Raw genomic sequence first — 20,862 nt, forward strand, 5'->3', positions numbered from 1 at the left:
AGCACAAAGGAGATTTCAAAAGATTTCACGAAGGATAAAGTTGTGGAAAAGCACAGATCATGGGATGGATAAAAAATTTTCAAAGGCCTTGAATATCCCTTGGAGTACAGTCAAGACAATCATTAAGAAGTGAAAGGCGTATAGTAACCATCAAGATCCTGCCTAGATCAAACGTTCTCTCCAAGCTGGATGACCAAGCATGGAGGACACTGATCAGAGAGGCCACCAAGAGGCCAATGGCAACTTTGAAAGAGCTACATGTCTTTATGGCAAAGACTGGTCACTGTGTGCACATGACAATAATATCCCAAGCACTCCACAATTCTGGTCTGCATGGTAGGGTGGCAAGAAGGAAGCCATTACTCAAAAAAGCCCACCTTGAGTCCCGTTTGAGGTACGCAAAAAACTACTCCAGAGATTCTGAAGCCATGTGGCAAAAGGTTTTGTTGTCTGATGAAACCAAGATGGAACTTTTTGGCCGAAATGCAAAACTTTGATGTTTGGTGCAAACCCAACACAGCACATCACCCAAAGGACATAATCTCTACTGTGAAGCATGGTGGAGGCAGTATCATGTCATGGGGATGTTTCTCATCAGTAGGGACTGAGGCACTTGTTGGACACAAGGGAAAATGGATGGAGCAAAATACAGAAAAATCCTCGAGGAAAATCTGCTGCCCTCTGCAATAAAACTGAAATTGGGACAGAAGTTCACCTTTCAGCATGGCAATGACCCGAAGCACACAGCTAAAGCCACACTGGAGAGGCTAAGGAACAAAAAGATGAATGTTCCTGAGTCGTCCAGTCTGAGCTCCGACTTAATACAATCGAAAATCTGTGGCATGACATGAAGATTGCTGTCTACAATCGAAAATCTGTGGCATGACTTGACTGTCCATCAATGCTCCCGCCGCAACTGACTGGATCAGGCATTGCTTTTGTTGAATTATGATGTCATAATTAAAGCACTAATGGCATCATCATTAACATATCTTATTCTACATGAGTACTTGACAATGAGCCGTGTTTCAATTTTTTCCATGGAGCGGTTTCAGCGATATAAAGGTGCAAATTTTTTGTTTTTTTCAAGATGGCGCCTGTACCACGTGACCTATGATGTTATAATTATCATAAATTCCTACAGGAGGCGCACCTCTGATCAAAATTGACAATCGGACCAACAATTGCAGATTAAAAAAAAATTTCATACTGACCGGATCAAGTGTTGCACTTGTCGAATTATGATGTCATAATGTAGGACTGATGACATCAGCATGAACATATCTTATTTCACATGGGGAGTACTTGAGAATGAGCCGTGTTTTAATTTTTTCTTTGAAACGTTTTCATAGATATAAAGGTGCCAAGTTTTTCGGTTTTTCCAAGATGGCACCTGTACGACATGACCTATGATGTCATAATTATGACTAAAAAATTCCACAAGAGGAATCGCACCTGTTTATGTGATTCAAAATTTTGTGTCAATCAGACAAACAGTTGCTGAGAAAATGAATTTTTATAATGCAGATACGTACGTACACATGCACGAGACACATACGTACGGCACACGGACATGACCGATCGCTTCACCCCATTTTTTGCTTTGCGAGCGCAAGGTAACAAGATTTTTATATCTATTTTTCAAAAATGAACTGTAGTATACTCGTCTCTATTTAAATGGATTTGCATTAAAAGTCTGTGACTGTTTGACGTGGATTAGAGATAACTTTCGAAACTGTGACTCATTATTAACTCTTTTATTTTTCATTGAAGGTCTGACATATCTCCAAAATACATTTGGTGGTTCTTTGTGTCAATCAAACCAGTCAATGAAGCTTTGTGATTTCATGTAAAACAACATTTTTATATTTATATTTTTCAGAAATGAACTGTAAACTTGTCTGAATTTAAATGGATTTGCATTAGAAGTCGAATCACTGTTTGAGGTGGATTCGAGAAAACTTTTGAAACAGTGACTCATTATTAACTCTTTTATTTCTCTTTGAAGGTCTGACGTACCTCCAAAATACACCTGGTGGTTCTTTGAGTCAATCCCAGGTGTGTGAAATGCTTGTTAATACAATGGCCTCGCAAATTGTGTTGTTTGTTCCCATGAGGTTTGTTTGTTACCCCAAACCCACCTCCTTCAAATTCCCTGCTTTCCTTCCTGAAAGTCCCTGTAATGTCCATCTTGTATACCCCGTGTTCCCCGCCCAATCCCTCTCCCTTCCACAGATCTCCTAATGTCTCTGTTCCCCACTGTTTTGTCTTTCCCACTCCCACCCTCTTGTCTCATGCCCCCCTTGCTGTGCATTGTGTGTTAGCTCTCATACGAACCTCGACAAGGTATACAAAAACAAATGTGCCCTCCAGTGGTGATGCTTTCACTTGGGCATTTAATTGATTGATTGAGATTCTCAACCTTCAAATTGACAATGTAAATATTCCTTGACAGAGGTATTCAATCTTGCTAAAAGTTTTGAATATTGATTATAGTACTTCATAAAATTTCATATTAAACAGCAAGCACCAAAGTATTCATTCTTTCAATTAAAACATTTCGTACCATTCGGGGAGTCGCCTTAGTCTCATAAAAAGCTCTTTTCTAAACAGTTCATGGTTTTAAGGTGCTTTCATCCCAATAAATCAAACCCAGTGAGATAAGTTGACATCCTACCATAGTCCCAAACAAATAATTTCACCAGTACCAACCCTCAAAACATCAACCCTGCTGCTATTTTATCAAAATTACAAACTAAATTACTGTTTTATAAAATCATAATATAATATATGTTGTATAAATAATATCATATAATATGTCATAACATAATATGTTATGTAAAAAACAAAATTACTGTTTTACCAACACCAAAAATATTTCTGAAAAACAACTGCAGTATCCACCTTAGTTTTGTTTTTCAACTTTGGTTATGTTGCAGTTCATTTTTCCACCAGGGCCATGCACAAACATATACCCTCACAATGGTCCACAGAGCTTTCAAGATAAGGAAGCCATGTCCTTGAATGGTACTTTAAAAAAAGCAATGTTTATTGCTTATGGAGGCTGATATATACTGCAACAATTTTTAATTGTCTAATTACAAGTTAGCAAGTTTGTGATACTTTAAGATAACTTGCCAATGTGATTTTTCAAATGTGAAATTGAAAAATAAACAACTAATCATGCTGTGATATCAGCAGAAAGAATATGTCTAACTCCATCTTATAAATATTCTCAAGTGTTTGTTTGTGTGTTTGTTTGTTATTCTTTGACAACCAAACCGTAGTACCTGGAGGCCCCAAATTTTGGGTGTAGGTACTTCAGAATCTGGGCAAGGTTTTAAGCTGCCACACATTGGCCTTGACGTCCGTGTTGAAGCCAAAAGCTGCTATAAAGTGTATATTGGGATGTGGGGTCAGACATTGCTGCCACCCCAATTTTCACATCGACACCAGCCCACATGTAAAGGAAAACTTTTAAAAATCAAAGCTTCTCAATGTCCAATACGTCCCGAAACCACTGCCAGGAAAAGCTCACACAGTCGGGTAGCCCCTGCTCATAGTTAATATTAGACATTTCACTGAAGTTTAATTAACTGCTCAATTAATCAGAGGTTACTTTTTCTTCAAACAAGTCAAGTGAAACATATCCAAACTATAACGACCCTCAATGGAGCACAACCCTCCACCAGGCTGAACAGTTTTACATTTTGTATCCCACTGACAAGTCAGATCTGCATCTGAACCTTAACCAAAATTTAATCACCTTGTTCTTGTCACCAAACTAACTCAACCACCAAATTATATCTGAATAACTCCTCCACAACTTTTTGAGATGTCATGCTATTATATCATTTTTGGCCTGATATCTCTCAAGAGTGAACACAGGCAAAAATGCTACAGTTAGAACTATTGTATATTTGAGTTGTACTCGCATATAATACAGAATTACTGCAGGAAAAGAATGTTATTTTTGCCTGGGGAATCAGTTAAATAATTATACAGTAGTATCCGGATCTTCACCAAAATCAAAGCAATTCGCCATTGTCACACACACCCAGCCTGTCCACTAAGTTTTGTCCGCATCCATCCATAACTTTTGGAGACATCCTGCTCACAAACAGCCAGACAGACAGTGTTGAAAACATACCCTCCATACACCTTCATGGTGGAGGTAATGATTATATGTCATAATTTTTTGTTTTATTTTCAGCAACATTCTATATTTGAGCTCTGAGATGTTTACGCATTGTCTAAAAAAATTCCGATTGCAGAAAATCTGTGGCGACTGATCACAGAAATTATTATAAAGTGGTTGGTATTAGGGATAGAATAAGGCTAAGCTGTGTCTGTGTGTCAAATTCCAGGTCTCACCGGTATCCTCATGTTGGCAGTGTTGGCAGTCATGTATGTGTTTGCTGACCGGTACTCGCGACGCAACTCTTTCAAAGCCTTTTGGATCACCCACAAGCTATATGTAGTTCTCTATTTACTGGTGAGAAGATAGTATCCATCATGGCACTTTTTAAAACCAGAAGTGAAATGTTTTACGTACACTGATGGCAAACTGCCTTTTCACAGATCATCTTGCATGGCAGCATGGCCATGATTCAAAAACCAATGTTCTACCTCTATTTCATCGTGCCAGCTCTTCTTTACTCCGGTGATGCTTTAGTTAGCCTGAGCCGCAAGAAAGTCGAAATTTGTGTTTACAAAGCTGAGTTGCTGCCCTCAGGTAAGAAAATGTTTCACAATTTTAAGGTCAACTGGACCAAAAATTCAGAGATATTGATGTTTAACTTTAGTAAGTGATCTCAGTACTTTAGAATAAATGACTGCATTTCCTTTCATTTTTGAGAAAAGTCAACATTGTATTCATAATAAATCTGGTGACTTTTTTTGTTTGTATAGTAAATTGCCCTTGTAAATACCCTCAGGGGTGACGCATCTACAGTTCAAGAGGCCCCAAAATTTTTGTTACAAATCCGGTCAGTGGGTGCGCATTGCCTGCCTCAACCTATCCCAGAATGAATATCACCCTTTCACCCTGACGTCAGCTCCTCACGAAGACACACTCAGCGTACACATCCGAGCCGTTGGTCCCTGGACCATGCGGCTCCGTGAGGCCTACAGCTCACCAGCATCCTGCTGTCCAAAGGTAGATTTAAGATGTATGGTTTGGTTATTACATGATAGTTGATTCAAACAAAAAATGTTTTTCTGATTCATATTTTCAGGAAAAGGGTAAGCTTCCGTAATTTTGCTGAGAGATAAACTCCACAGATATATTATCATTGGGGAACCTGCTTGAAAGGGTTTTTTGTAGTTGAGTTTTTGAAGATGTATTAATCTTGCGGAACTTGTTTTTTTTTAAGGTAGATTGTAGTATGCTCTCCAAATCCTAACTTGTTCATCTTAATTGCTTGTTTGGTGGATGTTGACAACCATTTTGCAACATGTTTGTCACTTTTGAAATGCTTCCACACCTTATCATCACCACCATGTAGAACAAAAAGAAAATCTGGCAAAGAGTGCATTCGGCTTTCACCTCACAGTCCACTTGAGGAAAAAGACCTCCAGAAAATGTCATGTCCACACTATTAACGTCGACAACAAAGTTTTGTGTCTTCTCACTGGAGTTGAAGGAGCAATACTGCTTCACTTTCTTTTTCTCAGGTGTTCAATTGAACTCAAACTGAATCTGTGAGTCTGGCATGGAAGAATTGTGTTTGTACTGCAAGTTAAGTGTGAAGAGAAAAAGTGACATCTTAGTTGAGCGTGTCCTGGGAAGTCAATGCTTCCTCCAAGCTCGGTGGCTGTGTTTGACTCATCCAACAACCCTATCTTGTCTTATGTATTTGTCTGCATGAATGTCATGTGTGTGTATTCAGCTCTACTATGAGCCTTACATCATGTGAAAAATTAATCTTGGTTGTGGAAGTGATTGCCACTCATATGTACGTCCTGTTGCTGTGGGTCATGTGAGTTACCCATGAGTATCTCTACCAATCAACTCTTTTTTGCTACTTTTCGTGCTCAAGATTGGATAAACAAAATCGATATTTCACTGCATCTTGCTCCTTTTGTACATTTCATACGTAAAAGTGGGAAGGGAGGTTGCCATACCTGAATATGTTAAGAATTTAGCTCGGTCCTTGTGCTCGAGGAGAGTAGAATTACACCTGTATTGGGGATCTGTCAGAGGTAAGTCGTATGTAATATGTGCACTGACATTGTCATCTTCGAGCAGAATAGTGTATGGAATACTGTGTAAGACCTTCTGTACAAGTGAGGCCAGGAAGAGGACTTGTGGGCACAAAGGCATGTGGAAAGCACCGCGCTTTAAATGAAAGCATCACGGACCATTTGGCCAAATAACTGCATGCCAGGGCAGTATAGTGAGCTGTGGAGTCTTGAAAAGGGGCTGGATGGCCTGGAAGACTGCTCCACCCATTGTTAGCAGGTGGCCAATGAGAGGGACCAGCTGCATGTTAGAAAGGCAGCCCCAAAGAGATTAAAAGACATGCGAGTTGAGATAAAACAGTACCACAGATCAGATGTTTCTCTTTAGCTCATGGCTCGTCAAAGAAGTCCTGGATCGAGAGATGCCAATGCCATCTCCCTGCCATTGTTATCTCTTCATCACCATTTTCCTGCCCCATGCCACACCTTCCATACTGTGCCATATCAAACTGCACTAAATGATTGTGGTACAGCAGAGACCAGTTCGTGCTTGCCTGCCCCTTTGTTTCTGGTTTGATTCTGGTGGTTCTGCATCTCAGTGGGATTTAGTTCTAGTCCTGTATTAAGTAAGTGTGCTCCCTTATTTTTTTGTCCTGTGAGCGGCAGGTCTGTCCTTTTATTTATTCTTCGTGTCTCGTCTTCCCTCCCATATTGTTATACAGTGGCCTGCAAAAGTATTCATCCCCTCCAAAGTTCTCACATTTTGATGGCACTTGAGCTTATTTCATGATGCTTTCAAATCAAACTTAATATCTGGAGTCTTTACAAACTATTCCAAAGTTATAATGCTAAAAAATGTGCATTAATATGTGAATAAGTTGGATTAACAGAGGAAATCAGATGATTCTCAGTTGCATAAGCATTCAAACCCTTTGCCATTTAAACCCAAAATCACTTCAGGAGAAATTTATTTGTTTGAAAGGTTATAAAATAAGCGTAATACGTTTCACTTGAATGAAATCAGTGCTTTAACTTAAAAATATTAAGCTCGCCTACTTATCGAAGGAGTTTTAAGGTGACACTCACTTGCTCAACCAACAAGGCAAACATGAAAGACAGAGGAGCTTCCAAAGAAATCAGAGTCAGACATAAAGTGGTGGAGAAGCACTGATCAGGAGAGGGTTTTAAGGAGATTTCAGTCACTCATTATCCCTTTAAGCTCGGTGAAATCTATCATTAAGAAGTAGAAGACGGATTATACCCGCAGACCCGACCCAGATTAGGTCACCTATCCAGACTCAGCAGCCGGGCAAGCAGGAAACTGGTTTGGGATGTCACTGTAAATCCAACAATGACTTTGAAGGATCTCCAAGGCTCTACGTCCAAGATGGGGGTTGGTGTTCATTAATCTACAATGTCTCATTCCCTTCACAAAGAAGGGACAATGGATGGTGCAAAGTACAGGAGAATCCTTGATGAAAACCTGATTGATTCAGCGATAAATCTGAAACTGGGAAGGGGATTCACATTTCAGCAGGACAATGATTCGAAGCACAAAGCTTGCAGGCAAAAAATAATGATTCGAAGCACAAAGCTAAAGCCACACTGGAGTGGCTAAATAAGAAAAAAATAAAATTAATGTTCTTAAGTGGCCCAGTCAAAGTCCTGACTTGAACCCAATTGAACATTTATGGCAAGGTTTGAAGATTGCAGTCCATCAACGATCCCCATTAAAAGTGGCATCACTCGAGTCATTTTTACATGAAGAATGGGCAAAGATTTCACCATCTCACTGTGTAAAGCTGGGAGAGACCTTCCGCAAAAGACTCACAGCAGTCATTGCTGCCAAAGGTAATTCCACCAAGTACTGACCAACGGGGCTGAATACTTCTGCAACCAGTGAATTTTGATTTGTACATGTTTTTTTTTTACAGGTATTCCTGACATGTAACCTCCTTCAACAATAACAGTGTTTAGTCTGATCTCTTCATTTATGAATAAAAAAATACCCCCGAGCGGGAGTGCCGGTCATCTCTGCCAGAGGTCAACAGAAGCAAAATCAAATTAGGGGCATCTATAATAATCGAAAGGTGAATTTCAGGTCGAATTTGCTTTATTTCAGTGTCAATCAAGTTTTATCTTGGCCACAGAGTAGAGGAGCGCGATGAAGTCAGCGCGCACACGCAAAACCTTTACGTGACTCAACGACGCGTCTGTTCTCGCGCGTGGTGTCACATGACGAGCCGTGACGCGGCGGATGAAATATTTTTTATACAATCATAAAACGTCTCTTTTGTACCGGAATTTTTACAGAGACCTGGAAAGCGTGTTCTAAAACCCTCAAAAATGTAAACCTTAATCTCCCAGACCCCAACAGTCAGCATTCCCTCGAGGAGACAATTCGAGGCTTCATCCCGTGCCTGCCAGAATCCACGGCATCTCGGCACCCACAGCCACCCACCCAACGAATTCGATGCATTTCCCTCATTAAAGGTGAATTTCAGTGTCGATCAACCTTATGCAGTGCGAAAGGTGGAAACAATTGAATTTGAAGTTAAAATCAGCGTGGGAGTCCGTGTTGAGGTCTCCGGCGCACCACGAGGTGGATAGAAACTATAAAATCGGAACGAGAGCAAATTTCAAAAAAATGGCTCGTGTTGTTCTAGATAATAGTCCATAGTATCTGAATCACTAATAACATTTGATCTCTCTTGATAAATGACGGAGGAGATACGATTTGAAATCGACGATTTTCGCAACTTTGACAGCCTCGTGACGTTGACCTCGACCTTGGACGACCTTGAAAGTTATGTTGTTGTGCATGTCTCATCGACCTCTATCCATTCCACTATTGGTTATTTGTCTCCACTCGGTTTTATTGTGGACAGATGTACGGACGGGCAGACAGACTTCGAGACTGGCTTTATTAGGTCATCTCGACTGAGATGTAGAGATGACCTAAAAAAATTCATTTGGTTTCTCTATGATTCTTCATTCATCGAAATGTGGAATTATTGGAAGGGCATGAATAGTTTTGTCGGCCACTGTAATAAACCATTTCAATTAATACTAGTGTCTTCCTGCCTTCTGCCTTCCTCCATGCGAGCAAATGGCAGATTTTGGTTTGCATTTGAACGATCCATGGGGGATTGTAAATTAATTAATGACCGCAGTTTAAATTTCGGTGAGATCGGCATCTTCTGGGTTGCATAAATCTCTGGTGTGACGGACGACATGAGTCAACATGACAATATAAATCGTTTTCAAGAAAAATGTGCCTCCAACTAAAAAAGTAACTAGATATACCCTACTTGCCGAGTAAAAAACAAAGCCAGCACAGTTCCGATCAGGTATCGACTCTTGCTTCGTTTACAACTGAACTAGGAAGATATATGTAGTTGCTTTTTTGATTGAATGTGTCTTTTTCTTTAAAATGATGTAGGATCCCAACCTTCTCATCCCCTCTTCCTGTCCAGGCTGGAATTCCTCAAGGCAGTGTTCTGGGCCATGTTCTTTTTCTGGTTTTCATCAATCATCTCTCTGACTCTCTGGAAAATCCTCTTTATGTCTTTGCTGATGACTCCACCCTCTGCTGTACCATCTGTCATCCCTCAGATCGGCAGGCAGCAGCCTTTTCACTCTCTGCAGATCTGTATAAAATCACAAACTGGTCCAACACGTGGAACATGTCTTTCAATCCTGACAAATCTCACACTCACTGTCTCTCCGAAAGGACCATCTGGAACCCCGCCCCCCCATCTACTTTCTCAACAATCCTCTTGTAGAAGTCCTTTCATAAAAGCTTCTGGGTCTCACGATCTGCCATGATCTTTCCTGTGAAAGCCACATTTCCAAGCTGGCCTCCAAAGCCAGTTGCTGACTGTGTTGACTGCTGACTGACTGTGACTGCTGACTCTGTCATGAAAAGTCCTTCCTTGGCACACCTGAGCTCCTGGACACATAGAAAGTTTTCATCTGCAACCTGATGCTCCCGCTTCACACCTTTCTTTGCTTCACACCGTGGAAAACAAGGCATTTTGGATCATTGGTATCTCCCGCGATGAAGCTGAATCTTTGGGTCTCTCACGTTCTCTCCACAGGAAGGTCGTGGTCTTTGTCTTCTACCATCTCCTCTCTGCTCTCGCCCCCCCCCCACTCTGTCTGCGGTGCCCCCCCCCATATTTCCACAGGGCGCTTAAGGTCCGCGAGCAACCCCCTTCTGGTAAAACTACCAAAATCACGAATCACTGCTCACCTTCACTCTTTCAGTCCTCTTCTTTCCCGCCTTTGGAACAAACTCCCACACTCTCTTCAATCCCATTCTTCCCTCCACGTCTTCAAAACAGCCGATCACCACAATCTCTTATCTTCCCCCATCCAAAACCATGATCTGTTCTTCCCCCGTTAATCCACCTCCAACCCACCTCCTTCAAATTCCCTGCTTTCCTTCCTGAAAGTCCCTGTGTTGTCCATCTTGTTTATCCTGTGTACCCCACCCAATCCCTCTCCCTTCCACAGATCTCCTGATGTCTCTGTTCCCCACTGTTTTGTGCTTCCCTCTCCCACCCCTCTTGTCTCCTGCTCCCCTCGTTATACGTTTTGTGTCGTAATGTGGTGTCATTCTTCATTTTCATTCTTCTTCATTCTTCTTCATCAATCGCAATCCCAAAACAAAAGTAAAACATCAAAAGATGTCGTGATGGTAATCCGTAAGAGGATTGCAGTGTCGCATTGTGGTATTGTAATGTGGTGTCATTCCTACCTTGTTACTTACGAAATCTAAAGATTTTGAAAGTATATTGATCACTTCCGTCGTCTGTTTGTTTGTTTGTTTGTGTGTTTGTTTGTTTGTTTGTTTGTTTGTTTGTTTGTTTGTGTGTTTGTGTGTTTGTTTGTTTATTTGTTTGTTTGTTTGTTTGTAGGCACGATAACTCGAGAACGGAAGAAGCTACCAATGTCAAATTACACCACGTGATTCAGGAGGGTGATGGCTAGTGCTGATTAAATTTTGGTCAAAATTGGTCAAAGGTCAAGGTCACAGTGAGGTCAAACACCCAAAACATGATAACTCGAGAAAAGTGACCACAGGTATTGTTGACGGAGCGTGAGTTTGGAAGATTGAGGTAAGTTCGGCGGAATTTGTGTGTCAATTCGTCGAGTTACGGCTGTTTTAAAAATTTCAGTGTTATAAAATAATATTAAATAATTCCGTAAATTCCTGTGGAGAAATGGAGTATTTTTGCTTCGCTTGACGTTACGAGTTCGTTTTTTACTTCGATTTTAATTTTGTCTTCGATTTTTGCGATCGCTTTGGTGAACATCCGAATCCAGATCTGGATACGAGAATTATTTATTTTTTGACTGACTTCACCATTAAGAGATGGGGCTAAAAACGATATTGCATGATATCTCAAAAAGTTGTGGGCAGATTCAGAAGAAACTTGGTGGACAGGTTGGGTGTGTGACAAGGACTAATTGATTCGATTCTGGTGAAGAATCCAGATCCAGATTTGAGAATTTTTCAAGTGATTCTTCATGATTGAGAAAAATACGGCCAAAAACGATGTTTAGCACAATATTTCAAAAGGTTATGGATGGATTCCACAGAAACTTTGTAGACAGGATGAGTGTGTAAAAAGGACTAATTGATTAAATTTTCGTGAAGATTCAAATTGGGATCCGGATACGATAATTTATTTAATGATTGTTCACCATTGAGAGATGGGGCCAAAATCTATGTGTAGCATGACATCTCGAGAAGTTGTGGACAACTTGTTACAAAAGGAGGTGGAAGGGTTGGTTAGGTGATAACAAGTCGATTCGATTTTTGGTTCAGGTCCGGATTCAGATCCGACCGATCAGTGGGATACAAAATTTAAACTGTTCAGCCTGGCGGAGGTATGCGATCCGTGTGCCGTTCCGTTTCGCCAAGTGTCATTCCATGAGTAATTTTTCATTTGTTTTTTTGTTTGTTTGTTTGTCCATACAGAACTTTTGTGTTTTTCTCCGTAACCGCTTGTCAGGTTGCGACGAAATTTTCACCAAAGATGCAACTACACATGCAGAATATTTTAATCATCATTATGACATCATAGGTCATGTGGTGTGGTGACCATGTTGGAAGAACTTTGGACCTCTGCATCTCTGAAAGCGCACCAAGCAAAAAATTGAAACTTGGCACACGGCAAGTACTCATGTGGAATAAGTGTGATTTTTTTTTTTTAATGACGTCATTATATATGTAGAACGCCACATCTGATCAGTATGAAATTTTTTGAGAGTCATCTCGGGATAAAATGTTCCACAGAAAAAAAAGATGATGTCAGCGGCACGTTATTTGGCAGCCTATTTTTTAAATTTTTTTTAAACCTTCAAAAATCCTCTCTGAAATGGCTGAACAGATCGAGGCGAAACTTTACAGGTATGACCGCCTATCCATGAGGAACAAAAGATTCACACATATGACATCGTAGGTCACATGATTTGGCACCCATTTTGGATTTACCCGAAAACACATTAAAAAATCTTCTCCAGAACGGCTGGACAGACCGAGGGGAAACTTCACACAAATGCTCCCCAATCCTTGGATGTACAAGTTTATTAATTGACAATTGAAAGGTCACATGGTTTGACAGCCATTATTGAACTGAAGAACAATATTTAATCATGTGTTTATCTGGAACCGCTTAATTAATCGACATGAAACTTCACAATTATGATCTTGTAGTGATAGGGAGACAAACTCCACACAGCAAAACACGTCCGGAGCCAAGCCGAGCCATCCGGAGCCAAGCTGCCTGGACATAAACATCGCCTGGACACGTCCAAAGACAAACTCCAGTCTGGACATGAACACTGCCCGGACACGTCAGGAGATAAATACTGCTCAGACATGTCCAGAAAAAAACATGGACACATCCGGAGACAAACACCGCCCGGACATGTCTGGAGACATACAAACACGGCCCGTCCAGGTCCGGGCATAAACACTGTCTGGAGATAAAACAAAAACAATGCCCGAACACAAATTCCATCCGGACAGGTCCATCGACAAAAACCGTCTGGACATAATCACCGGAGAGAGAGAGAGAGAGAGAGAGAGAGAGAGAGAGAGAGAGAGAGAGATAGAGATAGAGATAGAGATAGAGATAGAGATAGAGATAGAGATAGAGATAGAGATAGAGATAGAGAGAGATAGAGATAGAGATAGAGAGATAGATAGATAGATAGATAGATAGATAGATAGATATAGAGAGAGATAGAGATAGAGATGATAGAGATATAGAGATATAGAGATATAGAGATATAGAAATATAGAGATATAGAGATATAGAGATAGAGATAGAGATAGAGATATATAGAGAGATAGAGATAGAGAGATATAGATAGATATATAGAGAGATATAGAGAGATATAGATAGATATAGATATAGATATAGATATAGATAGGAAGGTGCTGCATGGTAATAGGAGGGGGTGGAGTGAGAATGGGACAGAGAGGGAGAGAGAAGGATCGGGGGGCGGGGGGTAGGGTGGAGTTTGCAGAGAGAAAATGTTATGCTTTATGAACAATACACACACCTCGTTTTTTTCCACACACAACTGTTGCAAACAATTCTGTGGTGCACACAAAAAATAAATAATTACAAATTAATAAAAATAAATAATAAAAAACAAACAAACACATACACTCATGCAAACAAACAAACACACACACATACATAAACACACATACTCATACATACAAACAGATAAATACAAATGCACACACACAAACAAAAACAAAAAAACACATACACACAAAAGCACACACACTTTCCCGACTGCATGGATCATCAGCTGGGCAATGTTCTTCCTCGAGGTTTCAATCCTTTCAGCCCAGAACCTCTCCAAACGGCAGATTCACAACCTCGATCACGGATTCACATCAGTATATCCACAACGTCAGTTGTGTCAATGCAGTCAGTCAACCCATACTTTTCACGAATGCACAATAATCAAATAAATACATAAGAAACATATAGATATTGAAGAAACAGTGCAGTGGATTTTCCACGAAAAGATGACAAATCACACACACACACACGCGCACACACACACACACACACACACACACACACACACACACACACACACACACACACACACACACACACACACACACACACACATTCGTGCTTGGCCGATATCGGAAAATTTTTGGGAATCGGCAGGTTGGAGTCGGTGTGTTTCCCGACTACCATGTACAACCCAGAAACCTTGAGTAGCTTTCATCCTTGTTTGGGGGGGAATTTCAAAAAACAAATTTAAATATTTCAAGATGTGCATGAACATTAATCTTTACAAATAGCAGCGTGTGATTGGTGGGAAAAAAAATTGGCGCTGTAAATTCGAAAAGACATTAACATGGCAAATGGCCGGAAATCGGGTGTTATCTATATTTTCAAGCAGGAGTATGTATCCGTCCATACGACCCTGATCTACTCCCTCAGTTTTGGGGCTAGCCACGCCAAGCCTTGTGTGGAACGTTTTGGGGTCATCGCCGGTGTCCTCAGTTGGGTGGGAGTTTTCATAAATACCTCAATACAATTATGATTTTGAGTTTCAATCCGAATGAAGCTGCTCCTGATCAGGATGTCACATCAGAATTGCAGTTCTCTTCGTTTACCTCAAGAGTGTTTGTAATATTGGATTTTGTTAAATTAATGGTGACGTATCAATTTGAAGGCGCTGTCACACCTTGACATTTTAGCCAGCAATGGCAACGTATAAATATACCATCAGAGATGGGGAATCCTCCGCCATTGAAAAATAATTGAAATCAGACAAGCGGTTTTCCATTTATTACAAAAAACATTTTTTTCAAGATGGCCGCCCCAGTCGGCCATCTTGGATCCGGCCACGCCCAAAATCAATAGGGTTCTTCCTTTTCAGGTGGTACATGTGTGATCCAAATTTCAAATCGATATGGCGAACACTTTATGAGTTATCGCACTCACAGCTATAAATGTTGACACCATGCCAGGCAGCCAGACAAACGGACAGACGACCCGGGTGATAACAATATCCCCCTTCCGCCACGCGGTGGGGGATAAAAATGTATGTAAAACGTTGGCGTACGCTGAAATTTTGATGTTTTTTTTTAGTTTTGGTCGTATTCATAACGTGTTGGTCGTATGCATAACATATTAGTAACGTGCACAGAACTTTTCGATAACTTAAAGATAACTTATATCAGCGAATGCTAAGCGTGTTGTCGGCGTTCACAACCTATGCCCAACGATAGTCTAACTTATGCACAGCGCGTCAGCGTATCACCGACGATCACGTGGCGTAGCCTATTAATAGGCTGCCGCTCGATGATTCAAATCATAACCGCACTAGACTAGCAAATTTTTTTGCGAAAAATTTGGCCAAACACTTGGCAAAACGGAACGTCACACGGAGCGCATACCTCCGCCAGGCTGAACAGTTTAAATTTTGTATCCCACTGATCGGTCGGATCTGAATGCGGACCTGAACCAAAAATCAATCAAAACCGCACTAGACTAACCGCACTAGACAAATAAAACTAGCAAATTGTGCGACGGATCTAGAATGTTGACAAATTGTGTGAACACTATGAATCATTTTCATGATTTAAGCTTCATTTTTGAAGATGGTTTTTTTAATTTTTGCAAATTCCGATGGGAACTAAAGTCCTGAAACCGTGGTATGCGGGAACAGTTTTAGATGGGCGACTCTTGCTACATGATGTTTTCTCCGATTTCGCAAGTGGGGAGTTCGACCAGGGGATGCTGGTGAGTCCACATCCCACATATGTAAATCTGTGTGTTTAATGTGTATTAAATTAAATGAAAATCTGTGTATTTAATAATTGTACAGGGTGCCCCACAGAAAACCAGGAAATTTCGTACAGTTTCTTTAAAACAAAACAAAAGCAAACTTAGATGTAGTGTAAAACAAAGATACACTTTATTATATGTGAGTTTATTGATATGGTAAAATATGGCAAAATAAATCTCAAAATCTCAATTTTCCTGGTTTTCTGTGGGGCACCCTGTATATAGAAAGATGGTATAGCCAATCATTTTAATCTGCATGAAGTGTGTAGTCTATATTTTTTTTCGTATTTTCACCATAAATTGATGATATATTTGTTTCGAACTGTGGATTGTATTTTTAATAGGCTGAGTGAGTGTGTTCATGACGTGTCTGGAAAATGACCCACTTCATATTTCTTTGGGGAGAGAAAACTGACATACCTGGTACATGACTCATGTAATTTTTTTTACGGGGGGGGGGAGATAAAAAAATGAGCATGTCGGGTACATGATTTGTCGGGCACTAAAAGCAGGTGGCCATTTTGAAATGAAAAAAATAATAACAGATTAAAAGGGCCTCCTCCATTTATTTATTTTTAATCCAGACGATCAACTGGAGTTTTTTTGTTTTTTTTTAATTCGGCCTTCAAGCAGAATGAGAAAATTATGTGAGGAGTTTCGCCTGTGGCATTCGGTATTCGGCATTTGTAGGTTCGCCATTTTTTGCCCAAGTCCTTCACGAACCATTTTATAGTATAGGTAGAGAGAGAATTCTGTGTGGGTCGGCCGTGTTAGCTGGAGTCTGAGGTTGGAGAGAAACAGCGTTGGAGCGAGACAGTGGTTGGAGTGAGACGGTTGGAGTCGCGGGTTGCCAAAGAAAGAATGAGGGTCGTGACACGGAGGGTTTGCCAGCGTCTCGCCTCGGCAGCCCGTCTATTGCGCTGGTTCGAGGGCGCCCGATCTTGACCGGGTCTCTCGTGGGTCCTGTCGGCGGCCCTGATCCCCGTCTCGGACTCCGCTCTGCTCCACCCGGGCTCCTTCGTGAACATGGTCTTGTGGCTGTCCAGCCCCCCTTGCATAGCATAGGTACCTCACCAATCAAATATATTTTGTTTTGAAACTCACAAAGAGAAACCATATAACCTTTGTTCAGCACACTCGATAACCAATTGCTTTAGAAGCAGCCACGAGGACAAAGGAAAACCTGATAAAACCAAGATCGCACAAAACGGTGAAAAGCAAAAAAAGCCTCATTTGCAGCAACAAAAAAATTTCCTCTTCACTTGCAGAAACTATTGACTCATAATATAATGGCGGAACTATAACAGTATATTTATATTAATAGTTTATAATGTAAGCAAATCGTACAAAACGGAAAGAGCAAACTGCGTATGTAATTGTTGAAAAAGCACCCTTGTGGACTATGCAGTCATGGATTGCAAAAGCAGGTTATGAAGCACGGCGTTGCGCTCAATGAAGTCACACTTTCTGCACATTCCATAATCTTTTCTTCACTCAATATAATCCTCCGAACAGTAGAAAAAGTTAAGTACAATGCTTTGCTTTAATAAATACACTAAGTTGTAAAAATCGCTAATTTGTGAAATTTTTCGGATTTCACTCCAGATTTTGACACTTATTTTGATTTATCGCGAACGTAGTGAGCTTCATACTCAACGCGTGCACATGAGAGAATAGGAAACAACAACAACAATACAATACCCTGGCAATTTGGAATCCGTGTCGTCGGCTATGACCCTTTTGCTTCTGGTTTGTGTCATGGGGAATGATGCGTCCCTGGAGATAAAGGCATCGTCGGAGACATGAAAGACCCAAATATCAGACATGGTGTATATTTGCTCCACTGATTTTAATAAAGATATCTCCCGCATCATCAAAAAATAATTTTTAATCGTGATTTACATTAGTTGATCGCTGATCCCGAATCCAGTCCCGAGTAACCGGAAATTGCAGCATCGAATGTAAGAAGAATTCTACGTTCGCTTCTAGGCTTTGCCTATTCCATATTATACTTTAATTAGTCTGTGAGAGAGTAGATCTTGTTTCCAAATTGAGGCATGTTTGAATAGGCCGAACAAAATGGCGAATTAGGACCCCATTGAGGGCCAGTGAGGTGTCTGAGGGTGTCCAAGGATGTGCCTGATGAAGGATATAATTAAATAAGGCCGTTAATTATCTTCAAAAGGGGGTGTTTTAATTAACCCAAACACCCAATTTTCAGTCATCCCCACTTCCTCGAAGTTTTCTTGGTATGCATGCAAATGTTCAGGCTGCTCGGTTTGATGGTTTTGTAGTTATGGAGGAGACACACACGCACACATTGACATTTATTAGTACAGATTAATCCTTTTTTCAGCAGCAATGGGGGAGGATTGAGAGCTAAAGATCATCAAATAGTTGAATTTTCTTAAATTTCAATGATGTTTTTCATGACCAGCCTTACAAAAGGCACAAAAGCAAAACAGTTGGCATTTTGTTGTGGAATTTGTAATTTTGGGAATTAACTCGCAAATGCTGTGATCCAATAACCATTATTTGAGGTGTGCGTAAATGCAGATCAATCATGACAAACTTGTGCATGATGTGTGAACACAAATACCTTTCCTTAGAGTCAAGGTGAGGGGTGAAAAAATTGTTCAGATTGTGATAAAAGCATGAAACTTTGCACAAATGTTCAATCAACATTCTAAACATTTTCAGTGGTGGAGCCAATGTGAACTGAATGTAGCATTGTAACGGTCGCTGGGCAACATATTTTCCTTAGCAACCAGCACATAGGATGACTGTGGACCAATTTTATTAAATGATTATGATGTATTTTAATATCTACAACTTCAATTTTCATATAAACATCAATTTGGAGCAACTGTCAACAACACAAGGCTTATTTTCAGTTGCTAGGCAACATATTTTCCTTAGCAACCAGCACAAAAGATGCCTGCAGACCAATTTAACTTATCAATTACAACGTATTTTATTATCTATAACTTTACCCGTCAATGGAAAGTGTGGGAAACACATGATGAGTTCACTCGAGCCTTCTTTGAGCTGCACGATTCACCAGAGCAAATATCTGAAGAGACAGAAGCTTCCCTAGAGTATTTCACTGTCCTTCTCTATGACAGGACATCAACATGTGCCTCAATCAACGAGGTTAGGAAGCTTCTATTCACACGCAAAGGGCGTCAGATGTCAACCCTTCCTCCCACCAAGGCTGCCCAACAGCAACATATCAGGAGGGCAGTATTGCAAGGTGGGCACTACTGGGGACGTACTACCATGCCATATCGCCAGTTTCCCTCTCCTGCTGAGTGGGGATGGACTTGCCCAGAACAGTGGAAGCCCCTATGGACAAATCTGCCAGAAGCCAGTGCATCCTGTCCAGAGTTGCTGAAGTGTGCATGTAGGAGCAGGTGTAAAGACTGCAAATGTGTACGAGCGCACTTACAATGCACTGTTTACTGCACATGCAGGAGAGATTGTGGCAATGCTTAAAGCAATGGCAAAGGTCCAAAGAAAGTCCAAGGTGACAACATAATTGACAGTTGCTAGTTGCTGGTTGCTACCGTGAATGGATTGCGTAACTGTTTTAATTTGATGTATGGTGTAAAATACCATTGCTTTCATTATAATTCCAGGAAGAAGGTCTTCTATTGATAACAAGACTGTTATGTTTAAGTTGAGTTAATGAGTTAAGTGAATCCCGTGTTCACAGGTCGTCTTCTACGTGTACTCAGATGGTTGCCATGGTAAATAGGTTACGAAGAAACTAAATATTTAATGTTTTGTTACTTTTTGATAACAATTATGACAACCTGTATAGATTATTTACCCAAAACATTTCTCTTCTGTAGGCCATTAGGCAATGTGAAGTAGAAGCATCATTGACAAATAGAGGATAAATATATACAAAGACAGTTGGTATTGTTTATCCATTACCGAGCAACAAAACAAATGCTAATTTGTTATGTGGTGACACTATTGTGTTGTTTTGTTTTCTGATGACACTCATTGTCTTTAAAACATGTCTACTGATAGTTCTGATCTTCTGTAACATTGCACCAACCTTTCCGAATGTAGTAAATCGGCTTAAAAAGCCCGTTGCTTGGGTAAATTTGTTACCTCGCAACCGTTGCTAAGGAACATGCTGTATTCAATGGCTCCACCTTTGAAAATATTCAGTATGGGTTGAAGAATAATTGTGCCAAGTCTCATGCTTTTATCACTTACTGAGCAATTCTCGCTGTATTTTGCACCCATTGACGAGACTATTATGTTTTAGCATTCAATGAACTTTAATAACCTTTAACCTCAGAAATCCTCTTCTGTATCAAACCCATATTAGACAATAGTCAGCCGAGTGTTGGCTTAGCGGTTAGGGTGGTGGCTTGGGATCCTGGTGGAGTGCTGAGTTTGAGTGCCGTTGGCCACTGAATTAACACCAAGGGATTGACCCAGCCTGTCATCCTTCCGAAGTCGGCGAAATCAGCACCAGCATGCTGGTAATAGGGGCATAGCTGCGCCCCTAACCAATGATGCAACCAGTAGCCAAAAAGGCAGTACATGATGGGAATCAGACTATACAAGAGCAGTATCATAAAAATGTGCATCACAAGTGTCGTGGATACTCGATATCACAGATAATTGAAGTGGAAGAAAGTAAGTTAATATTTAAATAACATTCCAATCAAGGTGCACACAGATGAGCTATGCTTACATAATTTCTCTTACAAATAAATTCTTACTAAATCTGATGAAACAATGATCAGATCTCGAGAGAAATGGCTGATTTTTAAAGGATCACTCTGCGACAATAATTATCATATCATTGTTG

At 40.5% G+C, this 20,862-nt stretch overlaps 1 protein-coding gene across 4 annotated transcripts in view; it reads left to right on the forward strand.

Annotated features, from left to right (window-relative positions):
* Positions 1-20,862, forward strand: part of LOC147015596 (dual oxidase 1-like) — a 201,824-nt gene that overhangs the window by 172,667 nt on the left and 8,295 nt on the right. For 3 of the 4 annotated variants that reach the window (XM_085850503.1, XM_085850501.1, XM_085850502.1), the window contains exons 27-30: positions 2,009-2,058; positions 4,368-4,495; positions 4,582-4,735; positions 4,938-5,158. In XM_085850503.1, coding sequence (XP_085706629.1) covers positions 2,009-2,058; positions 4,368-4,495; positions 4,582-4,735; positions 4,938-5,158 — 553 coding nt within the window. Of the gene's footprint in view, positions 1-2,008; positions 2,059-4,367; positions 4,496-4,581; positions 4,736-4,937; positions 5,159-20,862 lie in introns of those variants that run through there. The other variant, XM_085850504.1, reaches the window with a different exon arrangement.

This window comes from Eptatretus burgeri, chromosome 12 (genome assembly GCF_056783735.1).
Source record: "Eptatretus burgeri isolate ZD-2024b chromosome 12, Ebu_testis_v1, whole genome shotgun sequence".
In the NCBI taxonomy this organism is placed as follows: domain Eukaryota; kingdom Metazoa; phylum Chordata; class Myxini; order Myxiniformes; family Myxinidae; genus Eptatretus; species Eptatretus burgeri.